Here is a 20,926-nt window from a genome sequence, read left to right as displayed (position 1 = left end):
GGTAATATAAATTAAAGAAGAGAAAGATTAGTATAATATTAAGATTAAAAGAGTCAAGTTGAGAAGATAAAGAATAATTAATAATGATAATTAAACTGGTTTATGAAGGTTGTTAGGTCCGCCACATGGCTTAATCGTGATTTGAATGGGGAAAAGAGTAAAAAAGGAAAAAACATGTTTTGGTATGTTAGAGAGTTGGATGTGTATAAATAGAAGGAGTGGTTTGGTTGTGTTCTTCATTAATCCAAGAAGAAGAAGAACAGTGTTTGATTGAAAAAACAGAAAAGAAGTTGAAAAGATGTTGGGAGGGATTTTCGGAGGAAACAAGCAGAAGATAAAGGGAACTGTGGTGCTTATGCGAAAGAATGTGTTGGACATCAACACCATCCTCAACCCCGCCAACGTCGTTGACACCGTCTTCGATTTGGCCGGCAGTCTCGTCGACGCCGTCACTGCTTTCGCCACCTCCATCTCCATCCAGCTCATCAGTTCCACCAAGGCTGATGGTAACAACACTTCACACACTCTAAACATCTTTCAATTTTCATATTTACTCTAATCACGTTATTTCACTTTCATTTATTCACAAACCTTCCATCATCGCATTCTCAACACTTCAAAAATAATTAATTTCTTATATATACAGTGCTCAGTGTGAAGCTAGTTCATATTTTTGGATGTATTGACTTTCTCATACCATACATCAATCATGTCTGTTTATAATATAATAATTTATCTTTCATTAGGCAAAATGCTTCTTTTAATAGTAACCAAACTTATTTTAATGATGTAAATTATTTGTTAACTTTTCTTTGCGGATCTCGTATCATAAATCAATATAATATATGTTATTATTAAATGCGTAATAATTTATCTTTCATTGGGTCAATGCTTTTTCAAATAGAAACAAACTTATTTTGCTAATGCTTTTTATTATGTCGTAAAAAGGATCAATGCTTTTGTTGGCCGAAGGATATTGATACATGCTTAACATACCACATACAATAAATTATAATTATATTTTTTTAGTAATGAATAAGATTATTTATTAATTTTTGCTGTAAGATCGATGTGAGAATGAATTTGAAATTTTGAAATTTGGTTTGAAATTTGATAGGACAAGGAAAAGGAAAAGTTGGAAGTGCTACAAAGTTAAGAGGGCAGATATCATTGCCAACGTTGGGAGCGAGTGAAGAAGCATACGATGTTAATTTCGAATGGGACAGTGATTTCGGAATTCCCGGCGCCTTTTACATTAAGAATTTCATGCAGAATGAGTTCTACCTCAAATCTCTCACTCTCGAAGACATTCCTAACCACGGAACCATTCACTTCGTATGCAATTCCTGGGTTTACAATGCTGATAAATACAAAACTACTCGTATTTTCTTTGCCAACAACGTAAGCTACTTCATTTAATTCTTTCTTCTTCTTCGTCTTTCACACACCATATAGATAAACCAAGTTATTGATGATATAACAATGCAGACGTATCTTCCTGGCGAGACACCAGCCCCACTTGTGAAGTACAGAGAAGAAGAATTGAAGGTTGTAAGAGGCGATGGAACTGGAGAACGAAAGGAATGGGATAGAGTTTATGATTATGATGTCTACAATGACTTGGGCAACCCAGATAAAGGTGAAGCCCTTGCTCGCCCTGTTCTTGGAGGTTCTACCTTGCCTTACCCTCGTAGAGGAAGAACTGGAAGACCCAAAACTAAAAAAGGTTACCCACTTTATTCATTTTTTGTTGTGATGTATATATATACTTTTCATGCTTTGCTTTTGACCTAACATGTAATATGTGTTCATCTCGACAGATCCTAACAGTGAGAAGCCCAGCGACTTTGTTTACCTTCCAAGAGACGAAGCGTTTGGTCACTTGAAGTCATCCGATTTTCTCGCTTATGCATTGAAATCGGTATCCCAAGATGTGTTACCAGTCTTGACTGATGCATTCGATGGAAATATTCTGAGTCTTGAGTTTGATAGTTTTGCTGAAGTGCGCAAGCTTTATGAAGGTGGAGTTACATTGCCCACAGACTTCCTCAGCAAATACGCTCCCATACCAATTGTCAAGGAACTTTTTCGAAGTGATGGTGAACAGTTCCTCAAGTATCCACCACCTAAAGTCATGCAAGGTATGCCTTACACACATTGAATAAGAAGAAAAATGACATCTTCATTAACAATGCACTCCTATGTTTTATTCAACATTATTCAATCATATGGATGAACTTTTGAACTGTTCTTATTTGATGCAGTGGATAAGTCTGCATGGATGACTGATGAAGAATTTGCTAGAGAAACCATTGCTGGAGTCAATCCTAATGTCATTAAGATTCTTAAGGTAAGCTTAATCTTAAAGTTGATCGTGTAATCAACAAAAAAGGTTGGACGCATTTTGCCTGCCAAATATGAGATTACTCATCCCGTGTTAAATTTATTCTAGGAATTCCCACCAAGTAGCAAGCTAAACACTCAAGCCTTTGGTGACCATACCTCTATAATAAAGAAAGAGCATTTGGAGCCTCAATTAGGAGGGCTCACTGTTGAGCAGGTAATGATACAAGTATCTGGTTGAACATTAAAATTAATTCACACCAACGTTATTGCTTTGTGTTTCTGATTTTCTTTTATTTGAATCTGGTGAATAGCAATTAATTAATTATACTTGGTTGAACAGGCTATCGAGAACAATAAGTTGTTCATCTTAGATCACCATGACTATCTCATTCCATATTTGAGGAAAATAAATTCATCTACCACAAAGACTTATGCTACGAGAACCATATTTTTCTTGAAAGAGGATGGAACACTGGCACCATTGGCCATCGAGTTAAGTAAGCCACATGGTCAGGGTGACCAATACGGTCCTATCAGCGAAGTCTATGTTCCTTCATACGAGGGAGTGGAAGCTTACATTTGGTTACTGGCAAAGGCTTATGTTGTTGTGAATGACTCGTGCTACCATCAAATCGTTAGCCATTGGTATGATATCATCGATTCGCATTGGAGTTAATTTTGTTTATGTATTAATGAATAAATGATTAACATGATAACATGGATGACAGGCTAAGCACTCATGCAGTTGTTGAGCCTTTTGTCATAGCAACGAACAGGCAATTGAGTGTGGTTCACCCTGTTTACAAGCTCCTATTTCCTCACTACCGTGATACCATGAACATCAATTCACTGGCCCGCAAGTCCTTGGTCAACGCAGATGGTATCATAGAGAAAACATTCTTGTGGAGTAGGTACTCTCTGGAAATGTCTGCTGTGACTTACAAGGACTGGTCTTTCGTTGATCAAGCACTACCCAATGATCTTGTCAAGAGGTAAGCAATATTTCAAAGGATTTTAAAAAGTAAAAGGTCTCAAGATTTATACAAATGTGGTGCTAATCAATGTTATTTGGGTGGTCAGAGGAGTTGCAGTTAAAGATCCATCTGCTCCCCATGGTGTTAAGCTTTTGATAGAGGATTATCCTTATGCTTCTGATGGGTTGGAGATATGGGCTGCCATAAAGTCGTGGGTGGAAGAGTATGTGGCATTCTATTACAAGTCAGATGAGGCACTTCAAAAAGACCCTGAACTCCAAGCTTGGTGGAAAGAACTTGTTCAGGTGGGTCATGGTGATTTGAAAGATAAGCCATGGTGGCCAAAGATGCAAACACGTGGAGAGTTGGTTGATGTTTCCACTACCCTCATTTGGATATCTTCAGCCCTTCATGCAGCTGTTAACTTCGGACAATATCCATACGGTGGTTTAATCCTGAACAGGCCAACTATTAGCAGAAGATTCATGCCTGAGAAAGGATCTGCTGAGTATGATGCGTTGGCTAAGAATCCTGAGAAGGAGTTTTTGAGAACTATTACTGGTAAGAAAGAGACTCTGATTGACCTTACAGTTATAGAGATATTGTCAAGGCACGCATCTGATGAGTTCTACCTTGGAGAGAGAGATGGTGGAGACTTTTGGACTTCTGATGCCGGGCCATTGGAAGCTTTTAAGAGGTTCGGAAAGAAACTTGCTGAAATTGAAAAGAAGCTTGTACAGAAAAACAATGATGAGACATTGAGAAACCGCACAGGGCCGGCTAAAATGCCTTACACTCTACTCTTTCCTTCCAGTGAGGAGGGATTGACTTTCAGAGGAATACCCAACAGTATCTCTATCTAAGGATTCTATGCTTGTTCAACTTCCTGGCTTTTAAATAAATCTCATATGGAGGGAATATAATTCCTTCATCCCCGCTGGTTGATGTTTAACTATGTATTTCGACTTCCTACTTGTATTTGTTATTATAATAATGAAAGTTATGTTTGCATAATTCTATTGTGATGCAAACCAGAAAAATGATCTTACTTGGTATTCTTAGAAAGCAATCCTCAAGACCAATCACCAATTATAGATTGAACTCCTACCATTAACAAACACAGTATAACAATGCAAACAAAAAGCTATAGTGAGAAGGATATTGTTATGTACAATTCCATGATCTCTGGATATTCTAATAACCTGTGCAGCGAAGATTCATTGAAACTGTTTGTAGAAATGAGGGGGTAAAATTTGGGTATTAAAAATTATGGCTTATTTCCTGATATCGATCAATATGCTTGCTTGTTTGATCTCTATGCTAGAAAAGGGAATTTGAGTAATTCAAGGGATTTAATTCCGTGTTTTAATAGTTCCATAATGATGCAAATAAAAAAAATAATCTTTCTTATCCCAACAAATCACTACTTAGCAAACATAAAATATAATACAAACAAAAAATATAAATATTTAAAATGACTGAATATAAAAATAAAACAGCTAAATATAAAAACAAATTAAATAAAGAAATATCTATACGCTTATTATAATCACGATTTTTAATATGATTATTATTATCCGATAATAATTTTGATATTTAATAGTAATTAAAATAATCTATCCAAACAATAAAATTAAATATTCATAAATTTAAATTATTATATAAAAACATAATATTTAAAAAATTTAAACAATATGATCGGAGAACATGTCAAATATAGTATATTTTAACTTTTCTTAAATTATAAAATTATGTATGTGAGGAAAAATTAAATAGACATTTATTTTATTCCATCCATTTTCTTTTTCTATTGAGATTGCATTATAATATTATGGTAAATGTTTATTTTAGTGTAATAATCATTATAATAACTATAGATAAAAAAATGTATAACTATTTTTCTTAATTATGTTAATTTTTCCTCTATTTCATAAATACATGTACGCGGGGATAAAGCAATTCAAAAGGGCCCGTGGCTGTTAAGCTAGAACAAAATAATAATGATTATTAAATAGGATTTTTAAATTGCCATATCCATCGCTGGGCATTTGGTCTAGTGGTATGATTCTCGCTTTGGGTGCGAGAGGTCCCGAGTTCGATTCTCGGAATGCCCCTTAAAATTTTGTTAATTTTACATTTCTCATGCAGAATCGACGCGTTCTAATTTAAACACTTCATCCATAAAACATATAAGTCCAAACATCATGGATTTTGTGAAACCCATCTTTTAGTTTTGTTCCAGATTACAAGAGTAGCCAGCCATATTGCAAGAAGTAGTAACTCTGGCTTTATTGTTTGAAAAAACTTTAAAAGTACATTTGCTTTTATTAAGGTCGAACACGAAAGACTTTATTAAACAACACAGTAGGTTTGGAAGAAGGATTCAGATTCCTTGTCTTCAGATGGAGATACTGTTTGGAATTCCTCTGAAAGTTAAGCCTTCATCACTAGAAGGGAAGAGCAGAGTATAAGGCATCTGAACTGGTCCATGGCGGTTTCTCAGTTTCTCGTCATTGTTTCTCTCTGAGAGTTTCTTCTCAATTTCTGAGAGCTTCTTCCCAAACCTTTTGAAAGCCTCCAAGGCCCTTGTATCAGATGTCCAATTTGGATTGTCCCTTTCACCCAGATAGATCTCATCAGAAGCATGCCTTGACAATATTTCTATCACTGAAAGGTCAATAAGGGTCTGAAACTTTGGTGTAATGGTCCTCAAGAGAGCCTTCTGAGGGCTCTTCTTCAGCTCCTCATACTCAGCAGAACCCTTCTCGGGCATGAATCGCCTACTGATAGTTGGACGGTTTAAGATCAAACCTCCATAAGGGTATTGTCCAAAATTAACAGCTGCATGCAGTGCTGAAGCTGTCCATATCACAATACTGCAAGCTTCCACTAGCTCTTCACGAGTCTGCATCTTAGGCCACCATGACTCATTTTTCTTGTCACCATGACCCACCTCTACCAGTTCTTTCCACCAAGCTTGGAGCTCAGGATCTTCTTTCAGTGTGTCATCTGATTTGTAGTACAAGGAAACATATTCATGAACCCATGTCTTGATAGCATCCCATATCTCAAGTCCATCAACAGCATAAGGGTAGTCTTCTATGAAGAGACGAAGACCATGAGGGCACTCTGGATCCTCAGTTGCTATTCCTCTATATCACAATTTACAGATAACTTCATGAGATTAATTATGTTTTCAGCTTCTGTTAGAAATAAACTAAACCAGGATGAAAATGAATCACCTTTTTATAAGATCAGCTGGCAAAGCTTGATCTGTAAAAACCCAATCCTTGTAGATCGTAGCAGACATTTCCATAGAATACCTTCCCCATAAAAAGGTTTTCTCTATAATTCCACCGTCGTTGACAAGAGATCCCCGAGCAAGGGCATTTATGTTCATGGTGTCACGATAGTGAGGGTGCAGGAGTTTATAAATAGGATGAACAACACTGAGATGCCTGTTTGTTGCTATGACGAATGGCTCCATAACTGCATGTGTGTTTAACCTAATATATAATCCATGAAAAGTTGTTAATAATCATTCCATATAGAGATATTTGGATTGAATTGAATAGCCTTTATATGATTTTGGTGAGAAAATTTATACCAGTGGCTGACTAGTTGATGATAGCTAGAGTCATTCACTATCACATAGGCCTTTGCTAGAAGCCAGATAGAACTTTCAACACCTTCATCTGCAGGCAGAACAACTTGACTAACAACACCTGATTTATCATCCCCGGGATGTGGCAAACTCAGTTCTATGGCAAGTGGCCTTAAAGTTCGGTCGTTTTTCAGGAAAAGGATGGTTCTGGTGGCATAAGCCTTGTTGGATGTTGCATTTATTCGCCTTAAATATGGCATGATTGAGTCGTGATGATCAAGTATGAACAATCTCTTGTTTTGAATTGCCTTTCCAACCAAATATATTGTACTCGTTATCATTCAAAAAATCATCAAACAAACTTTTATTAAGAAACAATTTTATCATATTATGTATACCTCGTCTACAGTGAGTCCTTCTAAGTTAGGCTCCAGGTGTTCTTTGGTAATTTGACTGGTATGATCATTGTAGACTTGGCTATCTAGCTTGCTTCGTGGAGGGAAATCCTGCAATGGTAAATATAAGAAAATCAGAAAATATAACCTTTTGGTTTGCTGTATTTTTCATAATAACAAAACCTTGATTAGGCTTACCTGAAGAAGACGAATCATGTTTGGATTTACACCAGCAAGCATTTCTCTTGCAAATTCTTCATCGGTCATCCATGCAGACCTACTCACTGCTCAAGTAATAACAAATAACTCAGATTCATTGGAACTCAAATGTTGTTTGGGATCCATTTTAGATATTAGTACTAATATGAGATACCTTGAATCACTTTAGGAGGAGGAAACTTAAGGACCTGTTCACCATCAGTCCTTAAGAATTCCTTGAGCACGGGAAATGGACTTATGTCTCTAATTAAATCTGTTGGCAGCTTAATTCCACCTGAATAGAGTCCATGAACATCATCAAAGCTATCAAACTCACTGGGCGTGAAATTCAAATCAAAAGCAGATTCCAATGCTGGAAGAAAATTTTGAGATACGGATTTCAGCCCATAAGTCAGAAAGTCTGATGACTTCAAGTGTCCAAACGCTTCATCTCTTGGAAGATAAATATCAGAGCTCCTACTCTCACTTTTTGGATCTGTTTCATCAAACTTAAAATAAGTACTTCTAATTTCTAAAAATAAGCAACATTCATCCAACATGGCTAGCTCACGATTAGGATCATTCTAGCATGGTGAAGTGTAGAAATAGAAGCCAAACCTTTCCTAGTTGGTCTTCTACCAGTCCTCCCCCTACGAGGATAAGGCAAGGTGTCAGACCCTCCAAGAATAGGACGCGCATGATTTTCACCCTTATCTGGATCACCTAAATCATTGTAGACATCATAGTCATAGACCCTGTCCCACTCTCTACGTTCTCCCGTTCCATCTCCTCTCAAATTAACTAACTCTTCTTCTCTATACTTCACCAGTGGAGCCGGTGTTTCGCTTGGAAGATATGTCTGCAATATATATATATATATATATATATATATATATATATATATATATATATATATATATATATATATATATATATATATATATATATATATATATATATATATATATATATAACGTTGTTATTAGCTTCATCGTTGCACCAAAGTTATTGACGACTTAAAAAGTGTATAGAGTGGCTGGTAAGCAATACTTGACCTGATTGACAAAGAAGATGCGATCGTTTTTGAAGTGTTTGGCATTGTATATCCAGGAATTGCAAAGAAAGTGGAGGCTTCCATGGTTTGGAACGTCTTCAAGAGTCAAACTGACAAGGAAGAACTCGGTTTGCATGAAATTCTTGATGTAAAATGCTCCAGGAATTCCCATCTCATCGTCCCATTCAAAATGAATTTTGAATGCAGATTGGCCTGCTCCCAAAGTTGGCAGTGAAGTGATGATACCTTCCAAAAAGGTAGCCTTTCCAAGCTTCCCCTTTCCGTTGGCTAACCAAAAAGAAAGAAAAGAAAACAAGAAAAATCAGTGAAGCCGTTTTACCATGTTTTCGTTTCACTTTTCTTGGACTCCATTAAAGATACACAAAAAAGAAAGAATAAAGAAAGTATAGTGATATATATGAAGTGAAAGAAGAAGAAAGGAACCATCTGGTTTGGTGGCACTGATGAGTTGGAGAGAAACTGATCGACCCAAGAAGGCAGTCAGATTATCGACTGTGGAACCAAGAAGGTCGAGACCTTGACCAACAATGCCTCCAACACTGGTTACGCTGTTCACGTCCAACACATTCTTTCGCATCAACACTACTGTCCCCTTTATCTTGTGCCCCTTGTTGATCAGACCAGACATACCCGAAAACATCTTTGCAACTCAAACAAAACTATGTATGATTTTTTCTTTAAGGGAGGACTAGGCAAACATCAACCGATGCTCAAAGGAAACTGATGAGGGTGCTATTTATAAGGAGGAACAACGAGAACCAAGAATAGTGCATGCAATGAAAAAATATTTTTATGAGTTAAATATATTTTTAACTTTTAAATTCAAATTTGTATGTAAAACTATAATTCATTCTTTTGTTATTAAATTTAAAAAATAATAGATATAGATTTTTTACCTTAATAAGATTAATTTCTTTTACATTATAAAACGAAAGTTTGAAATTAATATTCGAGTCATATATCAAATTACATAAACAACTTAAATAATAATTTATAAAATTATTGAATAACTAAAAAAGATTAATATTTTTTAAGTAAAAGAATTATATTTGTTTATTTTTAAAATTTGAAATAAAAAATATATCAAACATTGAAAACATATTATTTCTAAAAACTAAAAACATATTTAATATTTAAAATATGTTAATATCGTTTGAATAAGAATAACTATATATAATTATTTTTAAAATTTAGAAACCAAATGTAAACAAACTAACATTTTTTTCTATTGAATCACTTTTCATTACAATGAACATTTAATGTATATTGCTTTTGTCTAAGATATCGTTATTACTGTGTTACTAATCAGTTAAGTAAATAAAAAACAATTGATATATATATATATATATATAGTAATATAGGATTGACGGATGTTTTAACCAAAACAGTGCAATAATGACTTTTAAAACAATAAAACATGTGAAAAATTGGGTTCAAAATCTCATATTGACATACACTGATATTTGAAGTAGCGAGTAATGTATTAATAAATAATTAATCAATAGTTTAATTTGAAGTAGTGAGTAATATAGTATTGGAATGAGTGATTAATAAATGAATAAATAGTTAAGAGAAGGTTGTATAGTAGTATTTGGTTTGAGGATGCATGAGTGATAGAGATGTTATATGATGACACCTACCCTTCAGATACTCATACACTCTCCTTTAGAGCCACTTGCCCCAAACCTCTTAACACCTGTCTACTATTATGTCGCATTGTTTATTATTACTACTATATTTTTCACATAATACAAAATTTTAAAATACTGCACAAAACTACTAGTATATATATTTGGTGAGCATTTTTGGAATATGTTTATCTTATATGGAAAAAATATATATATTATTCAGAAAAAATTGAGTTGAAAATAGAGTATTGATTCTGTGAAGATGAAATCTGAAAAGTCACGACAAAAAAACACTTACGAGTTGTTGCGTATTAAAATCGAAGAAGATAATTTGAAAAGGGTTATGTTGTGAGGTGTCGAAGGGAGTTCATGCAAGAAAGACAGCAAGTGCAAAATGCCTATCTACACCGATTATTTTAAGAAAGAGGAACTGAATTCAACACTTCTTCTCTCAATAATGCCATGTGCTACGTTCGGTTTCTATTTTTTAGTTCAATTTTAAATCTTCCAGAAAAATGAAAATAAAAAATTCATATACTGAACTTATGTTAAAATTAAAAAATATATGTTGAAAACTATATAAAAATAGCTTTATAAATTACTTTTTTTTCTTTATATTTTTGTAAATGTTACAAAGAGTTGGTTCAAATTAATTGTGTGTATGATTACGGTACACCAACCAATTAAACGTCCAGATAACAATGTTGATTAACTGGTCAATCAAACATCTTTTATCACATTAGCTTTTGTCAAAATTCTCTCATAATGTATAATGTCAATATGTTCATCGGTGGTCAAGCACTAATACAAGTTATATTACATGGTTATATTCACATTATCAACCCTATTGTTATCGTTTGACTGGTCCAACAATCAAGTTATTACGAGATTAACACTAACATTAATTATATTAAAGTAAAACAAGATTATTAACAATTGAATTGTGATTACCTGTTGTTAATCTAAAATTTATTTCAAAAACTATAAATACTCGTTTGAGGTAAAAAAAAAATACATGATTCTATTTATTACACATTAATTGTTTAATTGTCGAACTTGACTTTAACATCAGAGTACATTTTGCCGATAATTTCTAACTTGACTGAACAGACATTCAGGATAAATGGTGACAAAGATTGAGATGCGAACGTGAAGACATATTATATAGTAAAACAGACAACCTCGACTCGATAATCGAAATACAAGTGAAATAGAAAATGTTAGTAATAAGAATTAAGTCATTAATTATGTTTAAGCAAATTTGGGTCATAAGTAAGTCTAAAACAAAATTTTATTACAAAACTATAAATTCATGATCTAAATAAGTGATTAACTACATGTTGATTATAACATTTATTATCTGTATAATCGAATCTTGACTTAATTTAACATGAAAACATCTTTGAGAGACACCTCAATTGATTGAAACCAATAAAAACTTTGATATTAAATATGAAGTCGAACAACGAGCTTTTATAAGTGATCAACTTATCTACATGCATAATAAATTATTCTTTAATTCTATAGGTGTGAAATTTATTTTGAAGTTTAAATTTCAAATAAGTGTTTTAGATTAAATTTCGATATTATTTAGATCTTATCTAATATAAATAATATGTATAATTTAAATTTGGAAAAACTTGTTTTAAAAATTATATTCTAAAATTGTATTATGGAAAACTTGTCATGCAAATTCTATTATCAAAATCGTGTTCTAGATAACAAAAGGCGAAAAGCCTCCTATGAAGTTTTTTAATTGAATGGGATTAATTTGTTTTATAATTATTAATTCATGTTTAAAAAAAAATACATGATCAAGTTGTATTGTATAAGCACGACTTTGTTTTGAATGAAAAAATCATTATATCCATAAATGATTTTAAACTATGGAAGTGAAATAGTTAAAGCAAATAACGATTTTTGTGTAAATTAAAGTTCGTATTGTGAGCATTTAATTTAATTAATACTAATTATAATTAATCATAAATTTTGAATTAAAGTCGTTATTTCGTGTGACAACTTTACTATAATTGAATTTTAACCGAAATCGTCGTTTTTTTGTGACAACTTCAATATAATTAATTTTAAAATAAAATTATCAACACTCTCACAGTTTTAGTATAATTATTTTTTAGCTAAAGTTATCAAAGAGATGAGAACTTCATTTCAACAACAAAATGAAGTCGTCATGAAGTCACTAAAAGAGATGACGATTCTAGTTTAAAGTGAAATTTACTAAAATTGCCATAAGAGATAACAATTTCAATTCAAAATTCAATTATTTAAAAAAATTTAAGTGAAGTCTTGATAAGGAATGACAATTTTTCCTTATTAAGTATAATTAGCGTTAATTAAAATAGGTATTTGCAATACAAACTTTAATTTATACAAAAATCATTGTATGATTTGATGACTTCACTTCCATAATTTAAAGTCGTCAGTAAACAATACGTTATATTTAAAACAAAGTTGTGTTTATACAATACAACTTGACTATGTGGGTTTTTCTTTTTAATCCAAATTGGTAATTTTGGAAACAAATTGACCCGATTAAAAGAACAATGTTCTAAAATAGTTATTTTAAGTTTATGGGAGTACAACTAAAAAGTACGAGATGCATGAAGAAAAACCTATAACTAATTGGACGTAAACGCATTAGTGGGCCACGTTTATGGGTTTCTTCGTACTTCGATCATGCACATGGAGAGTATTTGTCTTGGGCGTGCTCCCTCCACCACCATACCTTTTTCTCTTCACCTCCCCTTTACTATTTTGTTTCTTAATAAAATTTTACTTTTAAGGTTATTATCTTTTAATTTTACTCATTCACAACCTATTTCACTAATAACCTATTCTAGTCCCATACACAAGTAAAATACTTTTCTTTCACTTTAACATTATATTTCTTCGTCGTTGTGAGAAACTACAAGTTGCAAATGTTGGTAGTGGTGGAAAAAATTATCAAGCAGTCTCCCTCTCGTGGTGCAATGTCACTCTCGTGGTGCAGTGCGTGGAGTGGTGCAGTGCGTGTCGTGCTTCCTCGTATTCGAATAAACCTTGAAATAAAACCCTAAAATAAAAAACGTAACCGGATGTTGACATCCGTTGAAGATGTCACCTCCGTTTAAAGGTTACGTTTTTTATTTTAGGGTTTGTTTTATTAGGGGACATCCGTTGATGTATACTTCCTCACGCTGGTTGATGCTCTGGACGCTCCTTGATGTTCCTCCACACCACGGCGACGACGCTCCTTCACACCACGACGGCAGTGGAAGCTTTCAAACCAAAAAAAAAACTGGGAAGAAAAAAGAATGGAAGTGCGGGAGGTGGGGAGGTGAAACGGAAATGGGGAAAGGGGAAGAGAGTTCCGTGGGTGGGTGCTGGGAAAGTAAAATTAGGGTTTCAAATTATTTAAAATAAGGTGAAAGTAAAAATCTTTTTAACTTAAGGATATAATTGTATTTAAAATAATGCGGGGAGATAAAGGAAGTATAGGGTGGTGGTGGATGGAGCATTACCCTTTATTTTGAGCCTCTTCTTTTTTTTTTCTTTTTTTTTTAACTTGTTTATGTATCAGATCTTATTATTTGTGGACAAAATATATCGGGATTTATGGATATTTTGAATGGCTTGGAATGCTGGATTTAAAAATAAATAATTTTTTGCTGTAAAAAATGTATAATTTGTTTCTATAGCACAATGATGAAGGGTATTTATCTGAGATATTTGAATTATAATTAAGATAAATTAGCTATTATGAACATATTCATTAATAATCAAAAGAGGTAAGGTTTAACATATATGTTAATGTATACTTGAAATTTATTAAGTTACCATGATATCATAGATGTAATATAATTATATTATTGATTAAAAATAACAGAACAAAAATTTCTACAAAGATAATTATATTTTTGTCTCTTCTCATCTTCATTGTCCATGAGCGAGGACACAGTGACAATTCATCCTCATATCAATGAGAGTATAATTTTTGTTTCATTCTTATTTTTAGATATACCTGCATTTGTGTATGTACTGAAATTTTATTTGTTCACTATTAAATATGTAAAAATAAATAAAATTTATATAAATTTTAAATAATAATTGGATAGGACGAAAAGGATATTATACAACAACACATAAATAAAATTTTATAAAAATCAAAAACATTTCTTAATCATGCAATTTATGAAAACAAAGATAATAAAGTTTAAACGTATTTTAAAATATTAAAAAACAAATGTTTAAAAATATTTAAATGTCTTTTTGTTTCATTTATTTAAATACTAATGAATTTTTTTTATACATTATAATACACTACTTAAATGAGATTTAATAAAAAAAATATTAAACTAATAATGATTTGAATTTATTTATGATTTTTTTATCTTATAACTTTGTGAAAATGATATTAAATTATTATATTATAGTAAATAAAAAAATTATACAATTATAGTGATAAAATTGAGAATGAATTACAAAATAAAATATTTATATAAAAATTATTAAAACAGTATTTTACACAATTAAAATAAACAACAAATAAAAATGTTAAAAAAATATACAAGTGATCAAATATGTGTTATTGATTTAATACACTATTAAGCGATATTATACAGAAAAATAAATAATAATCAAATAAACTTAAAATATATTTGATTCACTTAAATTAATAGTACATCATTCAAAAATAATTACAAAAAAAAATGTATAATCAAAACTATAATAAAAGGGTATCTTAAATATACGAGTGGATTTTATAAATATAAAACGAATTAAATAATTAAAATAAAAGAGAGAAAAACATATAGTAAATAAAAAAATTAAAAAACTAAATAAAAATTTATATATATATATATATATATATATATATAGATAAGTTTTTTAAATTACCTAATAATCTATTAGTAATTTAAATAGAGACAAAAAAAAGATGAAGATGGTATTAGAACTGAACGAGACAAAAATGTATATATTCATCACGTTTCTATACTTAATTAAAAAAATTGAATATTTAAAATTTACCATTAAAATGATAATGGATTCCAACCATACTTGCATATGTTGGTTTATTTGTTATTCTTATTATTAATTTAAGTCTTATAAACAAAAACAAAAGAATATTTATAGTAGTATAAAAAAGTCCATTGTGTTATTAATTTGTTTGATTATTGTACCATAATTATTTTATTACAATTAAAATTTCAATTTATGTTGTAATTAATTTCATTATTATTAAGTGGAGTATCTGGAATCATAATTAAATTAGTTTTAGTTATACATTCATTTTACTATTATCGAAAACAATTAAAAATTACATATAAAATCGATTACAGACGTTCTCTGTTGTGTACAATTTCATAATTTTTTATTTTGCAAATAAGTTTTCAGTATGAGTTGACAGACACCTTCCATTAAGAGTATGTCTGTTAAAAAAAAAAACTTAAAAATAAAGGAGAAGTGTAGACTTAAAATTAAAGAAAGTGAGAGAGGGTTTCTCCTTACATCATCACACAATTCTACATGCACTTTCTCAATTTTCTATTTTCCAAATATACTTTTAGGTAAATATTTTTTATTTTTATCATTTAACTTTTAATTTTATTTTAAACTCTAATTATTTTTTTACTTTTTTTCAGCCGTGTCTCACTCCTTCACTCCCATACCACATATTAAATTCTCTTTTTCTCTTCCCTTCTGTCTTGTTATTCATTTTCTCTTCTCTTTGAATTTATTTTCATTTTCGGTGCTTCTATCCAGTCACTGAGAAGTGAGACACATATTTGTCTACGGAGGGGTGTGGTCATTTGAAGTTTTCATGTTCTATTTCGTGGCTGAAGACCAAGTTGATTTCTTCTTCTCCTTTAATACTTTATATGTATTTCGTTGTTGTTTTGGTGTTGTGAACATGTTAAATTTATTTATATTTGGTTTATTGTATCTGGACGTGGTCTATGAAGAAAATAGAAGAAGAGAGTGTTGAAAGTTGTGAACAGATATAGAAATTCGTTGAACCTTCAACGAATCTCGACTTTCATCGACGGATATCGAGATTTATTGAAAATCCAACGGATTTCCCATATCCGTTTAGGGCTTCAACATTTTTTTTTAATTTTTAGCTTATTAATTAATTTTTTTTAGATTTATTTATTTAGACTTTAAAATATTTTTATGTATAGGTTATTTAATAATTTTTATAGATTTATTTATAATTAATAAAATTTAGTAAAGGGTTAAAAAAAATAAAAAAAAAAATCGTTGAAGAGATATGAGAGGTTCGTTGGACCGTCGTGATTGACAGATTTTAATATCCACTCAAGAGTTCAAGGGATATTAATATTCATTTCAAGGTAAATATTTTGTAACCACTACCATTTAATTTTTTACAAGGACAAAAGAAAAAAGAAAAATGGAGAGATGCATATAAAAGTGTGTGGTGATGGAGGAAGAAACCGTCAAAGTGAGAACAGTAAGGCCCATGTTTTATTTGAAATTGGTTTGTCAATTTGTTGTTAACTAAAATGTGCTGGCAAACTAAAGTTCGTGAACTGTTTCTTCTTGCACCCCTATTAATACTAACTGTACTACTATATCAATATTTAAAAAGATCAAAATATTTTCTTACATTGCACCATATCCTCATCATTGTCATGTGAAAAAAGAGAGAACACGTTGCAAGAAAATCTCCTTTTAAAATGTATTTTATGTGTTTTGAAAAAAATATTCTAAACAATTCATTTCGAAACTAATTCTGGAAGGTATGGTGTATATATATATATATATATATATATATATATATATATATATATATATATATATATATATATATATATATATATATATATATATATATATATATATATATATATATATATATATTCTAAAAAGGTATTATATGCTATGAAAATTTTGAAAATTTATTCTAGAGATCGCATTCTATAAATTTTATTCCAAAAATCCTATTCTAAAATCGTGTTTTGAAATTTTTGTTCTATAAAAGATTTTAAAAACGGGTAATTTAATATATATATATTAAAATTAGTTTTGTAATACAAATTTTTGTTGTTTTTTAGTTATATTAATTTGAAGAAAAATACTGGCTACTCTGTACCACTCCAAACTCACTCTTTTTATATTGATTTAATTGGGGAACAGCTCCAAAATTAACTTGAAACCAATATGAAATATACAAATTTTATATAGAAAGAATTATAGAAAAATAAAAGAAAAAGACATATATTATTTATAATTAAAATAATAGTATTTATTATTTTGGGTGATGCAACGAAAAACTAGGTAGAATAGAATAGTAGAAAAAAAAGCAGAAGTGATAACATAACAAAACCTAAACTCAACACATTCCTTCTATTCTATTCATTCTCCTTTCTCTTCCCTTCAACTCCACGGCGCAGATCCGAGGAGTTTGGGAAACCCTACTTCCTCTTTCGCTTCCCATTCTTCGCTTCTCTCTTTCTCTCTATTCCAACAACATCAGGTAACCCTAACTTCTCTCTCTATCTTCACCAACGTTCATCATTTTCATAAATCGCCTTTTATTTTCATATTCTTCTGTTTTCGTATCACTCTCCTTGTTATGTTTTGAACATGTGCTTGATCTGATTGCTTTCATCGCAAAGCTTTTCATTCCATTTTAGGTGTTAGGTTATTGTTATTTTTTTATGGTTAGTTCGAACTGAAATTTTTAATCATTATCGGCTTTTAACCGTCGATTCTTTTTTTCATTTTCTGTTTTGACGCAGATTAGAGTAGTGATCCGAATTTTGATCGGTTTAATATATGTTTTTATTTTATTTATTGGTGGTTTTGAATTTGTTTTCTTATCTGGCATCATGCGAACAGAAAAAGGATTTAGCATAGCCAAGAGCCCCTTCGTCTTCGTTCACTAGTGTTGTTTTGCGATGATTTATTGGGAATTAATTTTTGTTATTGGTTTTGTATTTGTTAGGTCTTCTTATGTACACGTATCTGTTTAATTTTACTGAAGTTTCTGTTCTGCAGTGATGGCAGGATTGGCTCCAGAGGGTACTCAATTTGATACTCGGCAGTATGATTCTAAGATGAATGAATTGTAAGTTATTGCACTTCATATTTTTCATTGCGTCTGATGCTTGATTTATTTCTTCTTGCAGTTTTCTGTAATTTTAATTATTGTTTTGAAAATTAATTACAGGCTTTCTGCCGATGGAGAAGAGTTTTTCACCTCATATGATGAAGTCTATGACAGTTTTGATGCTATGGGTTTACAAGAAAATCTTCTGAGAGGCATATATGCTTATGGTATGGCAAATGATTTTTTAGTTTGTTTCCTCTTGTGCTTATTCAATGCTTGAGAAATATTAGGACTACCCTCTTTTTTAGTCACTCTTGATGCTGGTTAATAGATAACCTTTCTAAAGAGTTGACACTCTAAAAGTCGCTTTTTTAGGCTGCTGAATTGACCTTTTACAGAATTGCGTGTGTTTAAAAAACAAAGGCTGTATGTCAGTAAGTGTGGCTGTGTCAGTTAATTAGCAATTTTAAAGATGTGTCATACAATTGTAATCATATTTTAGCTAAACAATTTAAATTATCATTTATTTAATTTGCTGAAGTTTTTCTTTGAAGTTTAAAAGTTTTTAAGATTTATTTCAAGGGGAGTCCTGGGGCAGTGGTTTGTGTTCTCACCAACCTGGAGTTGTAGGATCTAGATGTGGGATTGACCTTTTCAAAACAAGTATGCCTACTAATTGACCCATGCCTGCCCCCCCACGATGTTGGGAAGTTTATAACATCAAGTAGTGTAGCATTATAGGGGCCTTGCCCATTTTTTTTGACATCATACGCTTCGAATTATTTTCTGAAATTACACATCTGTTTCCATTTCAAACTATTTCGTAGAAGATTACAAAGTGGATCTGCAGGTAACAACTATATGATATCTATCGTTTATTAACAACAAAACAAATGTTATATGCAGTTAGCTGTAGCACAGTTTGATGTGGAATCTTTTATTCTTCGTTATATAGGTTTTGAGAGGCCTTCTGCAATACAGCAAAGGGGGATTGTTCCTTTCTGCAAGGGTTTGGACGTGATTCAGCAGGCTCAGTCTGGAACTGGAAAGACAGCTACATTCTGTTCTGGAATTTTGCAGCAACTAGATTATGGATTGGTTCAGTGCCAGGCTTTGGTTTTGGCACCAACAAGGGAGCTTGCACAGCAGATTGAAAAGGTTATGCGAGCTCTCGGTGATTACCTTGGCGTCAAGGTTCATGCTTGTGTTGGTGGGACCAGTGTCCGTGAGGATCAGCGCATTCTCCAAGCTGGTGTACATACTGTTGTTGGCACTCCTGGCCGTGTGTTTGACATGTTGCGCAGACAGTCTCTTCGCCCTGATCACATAAAGATGTTTGTTTTGGATGAGGCTGATGAAATGCTTTCACGTGGTTTCAAGGACCAGGTTTGTTGGTTTTCCACTTGTTTGTTTAAAACAAATTGAATTTGGTATTTTTTTTCCTTTACTTTCATCTAACATTGTGTCGTGCGTATTACTGATGTTTTTTATTTTTGTTGTAATATTTCTCTTTATTTAAAACAGTCTCCTACATTTGTGCTAGATGAAGTCATCTCGAGTTAAATAGCTAACAATTTTTATTTTGGTGCACGAAATGCAGATCTATGACATCTTCCAGCTACTGCCTGGTCAAATTCAGGTTGGCGTGTTCTCTGCTACAATGCCACCCGAGGCCCTGGAAATTACGAGAAAGTTCATGAATAGGCCAGTGAGAATCCTGGTAAAGCGTGATGAATTGACCCTTGAGGGTATCAAGCAGTTTTATGTGAATGTTGACAAGGAAGAATGGAAACTGGAGACATTGTGCGACCTTTACGAGACTTTGGCTATAACCCAGAGTGTCATCTTTGTGAACACAAGGCGCAAGGTGGACTGGCTCACTGACAAGATGCGAAGCAATGATCACACAGTCTCAGCCACTCATGGAGACATGGACCAAAACACTCGTGATATCATCATGCGTGAATTTCGCTCTGGCTCTTCTCGAGTTCTAATCACCACTGACCTCTTGGCTCGTGGTATAGATGTACAGCAGGTGTCTTTGGTTATAAACTATGATCTGCCTACCCAACCTGAAAATTATCTTCACCGCATAGGGCGAAGTGGGCGTTTTGGAAGAAAAGGTGTTGCCATAAACTTTGTGACACTGGAAGATGCCAGAATGCTATCTGATATTCAGAAGTTCTACAATGTCACTGTAGAGGAGTTGCCCTCAAATGTTGCTGATCTGCTCTGATGGGTTAATTTTTATTCTCTGTTAAGTCATCAGAGCTATTACTTTTTGACAACTATTATTTTGTGTCTTTATTTTCTTTTTCAGTTTTTACCGGTTAGAGTTCAATGACGCCTTTATTTATAATGGATTCTATAAAATTTGTTCTAAGTCATTTCTCTTTTAATTGTGGTGTGTGTTTTATTTCTGAATGATGCCTTGACCTATTTTTGTTGTCAAAGATACAAAATATAGAATCTGTATGCATTACGAAATTCTGCAAATGTAAAGTTTTACGTGAAATTTAGTAATTCGAGAGTTATTATTTAGTTTGAGTAAAAGATATTTTGGTTAATAAATTATATTCATACGTCCAATCATAAACTGTCAATAGAGGCTCTAAATCGCGTTTACTTGAAGCAA

At 32.0% G+C, this 20,926-nt stretch overlaps 3 protein-coding genes and 1 non-coding gene across 4 annotated transcripts; 3 read left to right on the top strand and 1 right to left on the bottom strand.

Annotated features, from left to right (window-relative positions):
- Positions 1 to 225: 225 nt before the first annotated feature.
- On the top strand, positions 226 to 4,334 carry LOC108334300 (linoleate 9S-lipoxygenase-like). Its single transcript, XM_017570062.2, has 9 exons — positions 226 to 506; positions 1,118 to 1,401; positions 1,489 to 1,726; positions 1,821 to 2,141; positions 2,265 to 2,350; positions 2,453 to 2,560; positions 2,687 to 2,991; positions 3,075 to 3,338; positions 3,427 to 4,334. The coding sequence occupies exons 1-9, from the start codon at positions 299 to 301 to the stop codon at positions 4,181 to 4,183; spliced, it is 2,571 nt and encodes an 856-aa protein (XP_017425551.1). The 5' UTR covers positions 226 to 298; the 3' UTR covers positions 4,184 to 4,334.
- Positions 4,335 to 5,362: 1,028 nt separating this feature from the next.
- Positions 5,363 to 5,434, top strand: TRNAP-UGG (transfer RNA proline (anticodon UGG)). The gene has a single exon. It is a non-coding gene; the product is annotated as a tRNA-Pro (tRNA).
- A 76-nt stretch (positions 5,435 to 5,510) lies between these two features.
- Positions 5,511 to 9,317, bottom strand: LOC108334134 (seed linoleate 9S-lipoxygenase-3). The gene is made up of 9 exons (XM_017569793.2): positions 9,016 to 9,317; positions 8,573 to 8,859; positions 8,136 to 8,376; positions 7,693 to 8,013; positions 7,518 to 7,603; positions 7,323 to 7,430; positions 6,928 to 7,232; positions 6,563 to 6,826; positions 5,511 to 6,472 (listed from the first exon to the last, which is right to left on the bottom strand). The coding sequence occupies exons 1-9, from the start codon at positions 9,230 to 9,232 to the stop codon at positions 5,719 to 5,721; spliced, it is 2,583 nt and encodes an 860-aa protein (XP_017425282.1). The 5' UTR covers positions 9,233 to 9,317; the 3' UTR covers positions 5,511 to 5,718.
- Positions 9,318 to 17,505: 8,188 nt separating this feature from the next.
- LOC108334177 (eukaryotic initiation factor 4A-10) lies at positions 17,506 to 20,690 on the top strand. Its single transcript, XM_017569871.2, has 5 exons — positions 17,506 to 17,715; positions 18,240 to 18,309; positions 18,412 to 18,518; positions 19,247 to 19,677; positions 19,892 to 20,690. Exons 2-5 carry the CDS (start codon positions 18,242 to 18,244, stop codon positions 20,525 to 20,527), a joined length of 1,242 nt encoding a protein of 413 aa, XP_017425360.1. The 5' UTR covers positions 17,506 to 17,715; positions 18,240 to 18,241; the 3' UTR covers positions 20,528 to 20,690.
- Positions 20,691 to 20,926: the final 236 nt, after the last annotated feature.

Source organism: Vigna angularis, chromosome 11 (genome assembly GCF_016808095.1).
Source record: "Vigna angularis cultivar LongXiaoDou No.4 chromosome 11, ASM1680809v1, whole genome shotgun sequence".
Classification (NCBI taxonomy): domain Eukaryota; kingdom Viridiplantae; phylum Streptophyta; class Magnoliopsida; order Fabales; family Fabaceae; genus Vigna; species Vigna angularis.
Note: the sequence above shows the minus strand (reverse complement) of the source record. Positions and strands in the feature narration are given on the sequence as shown.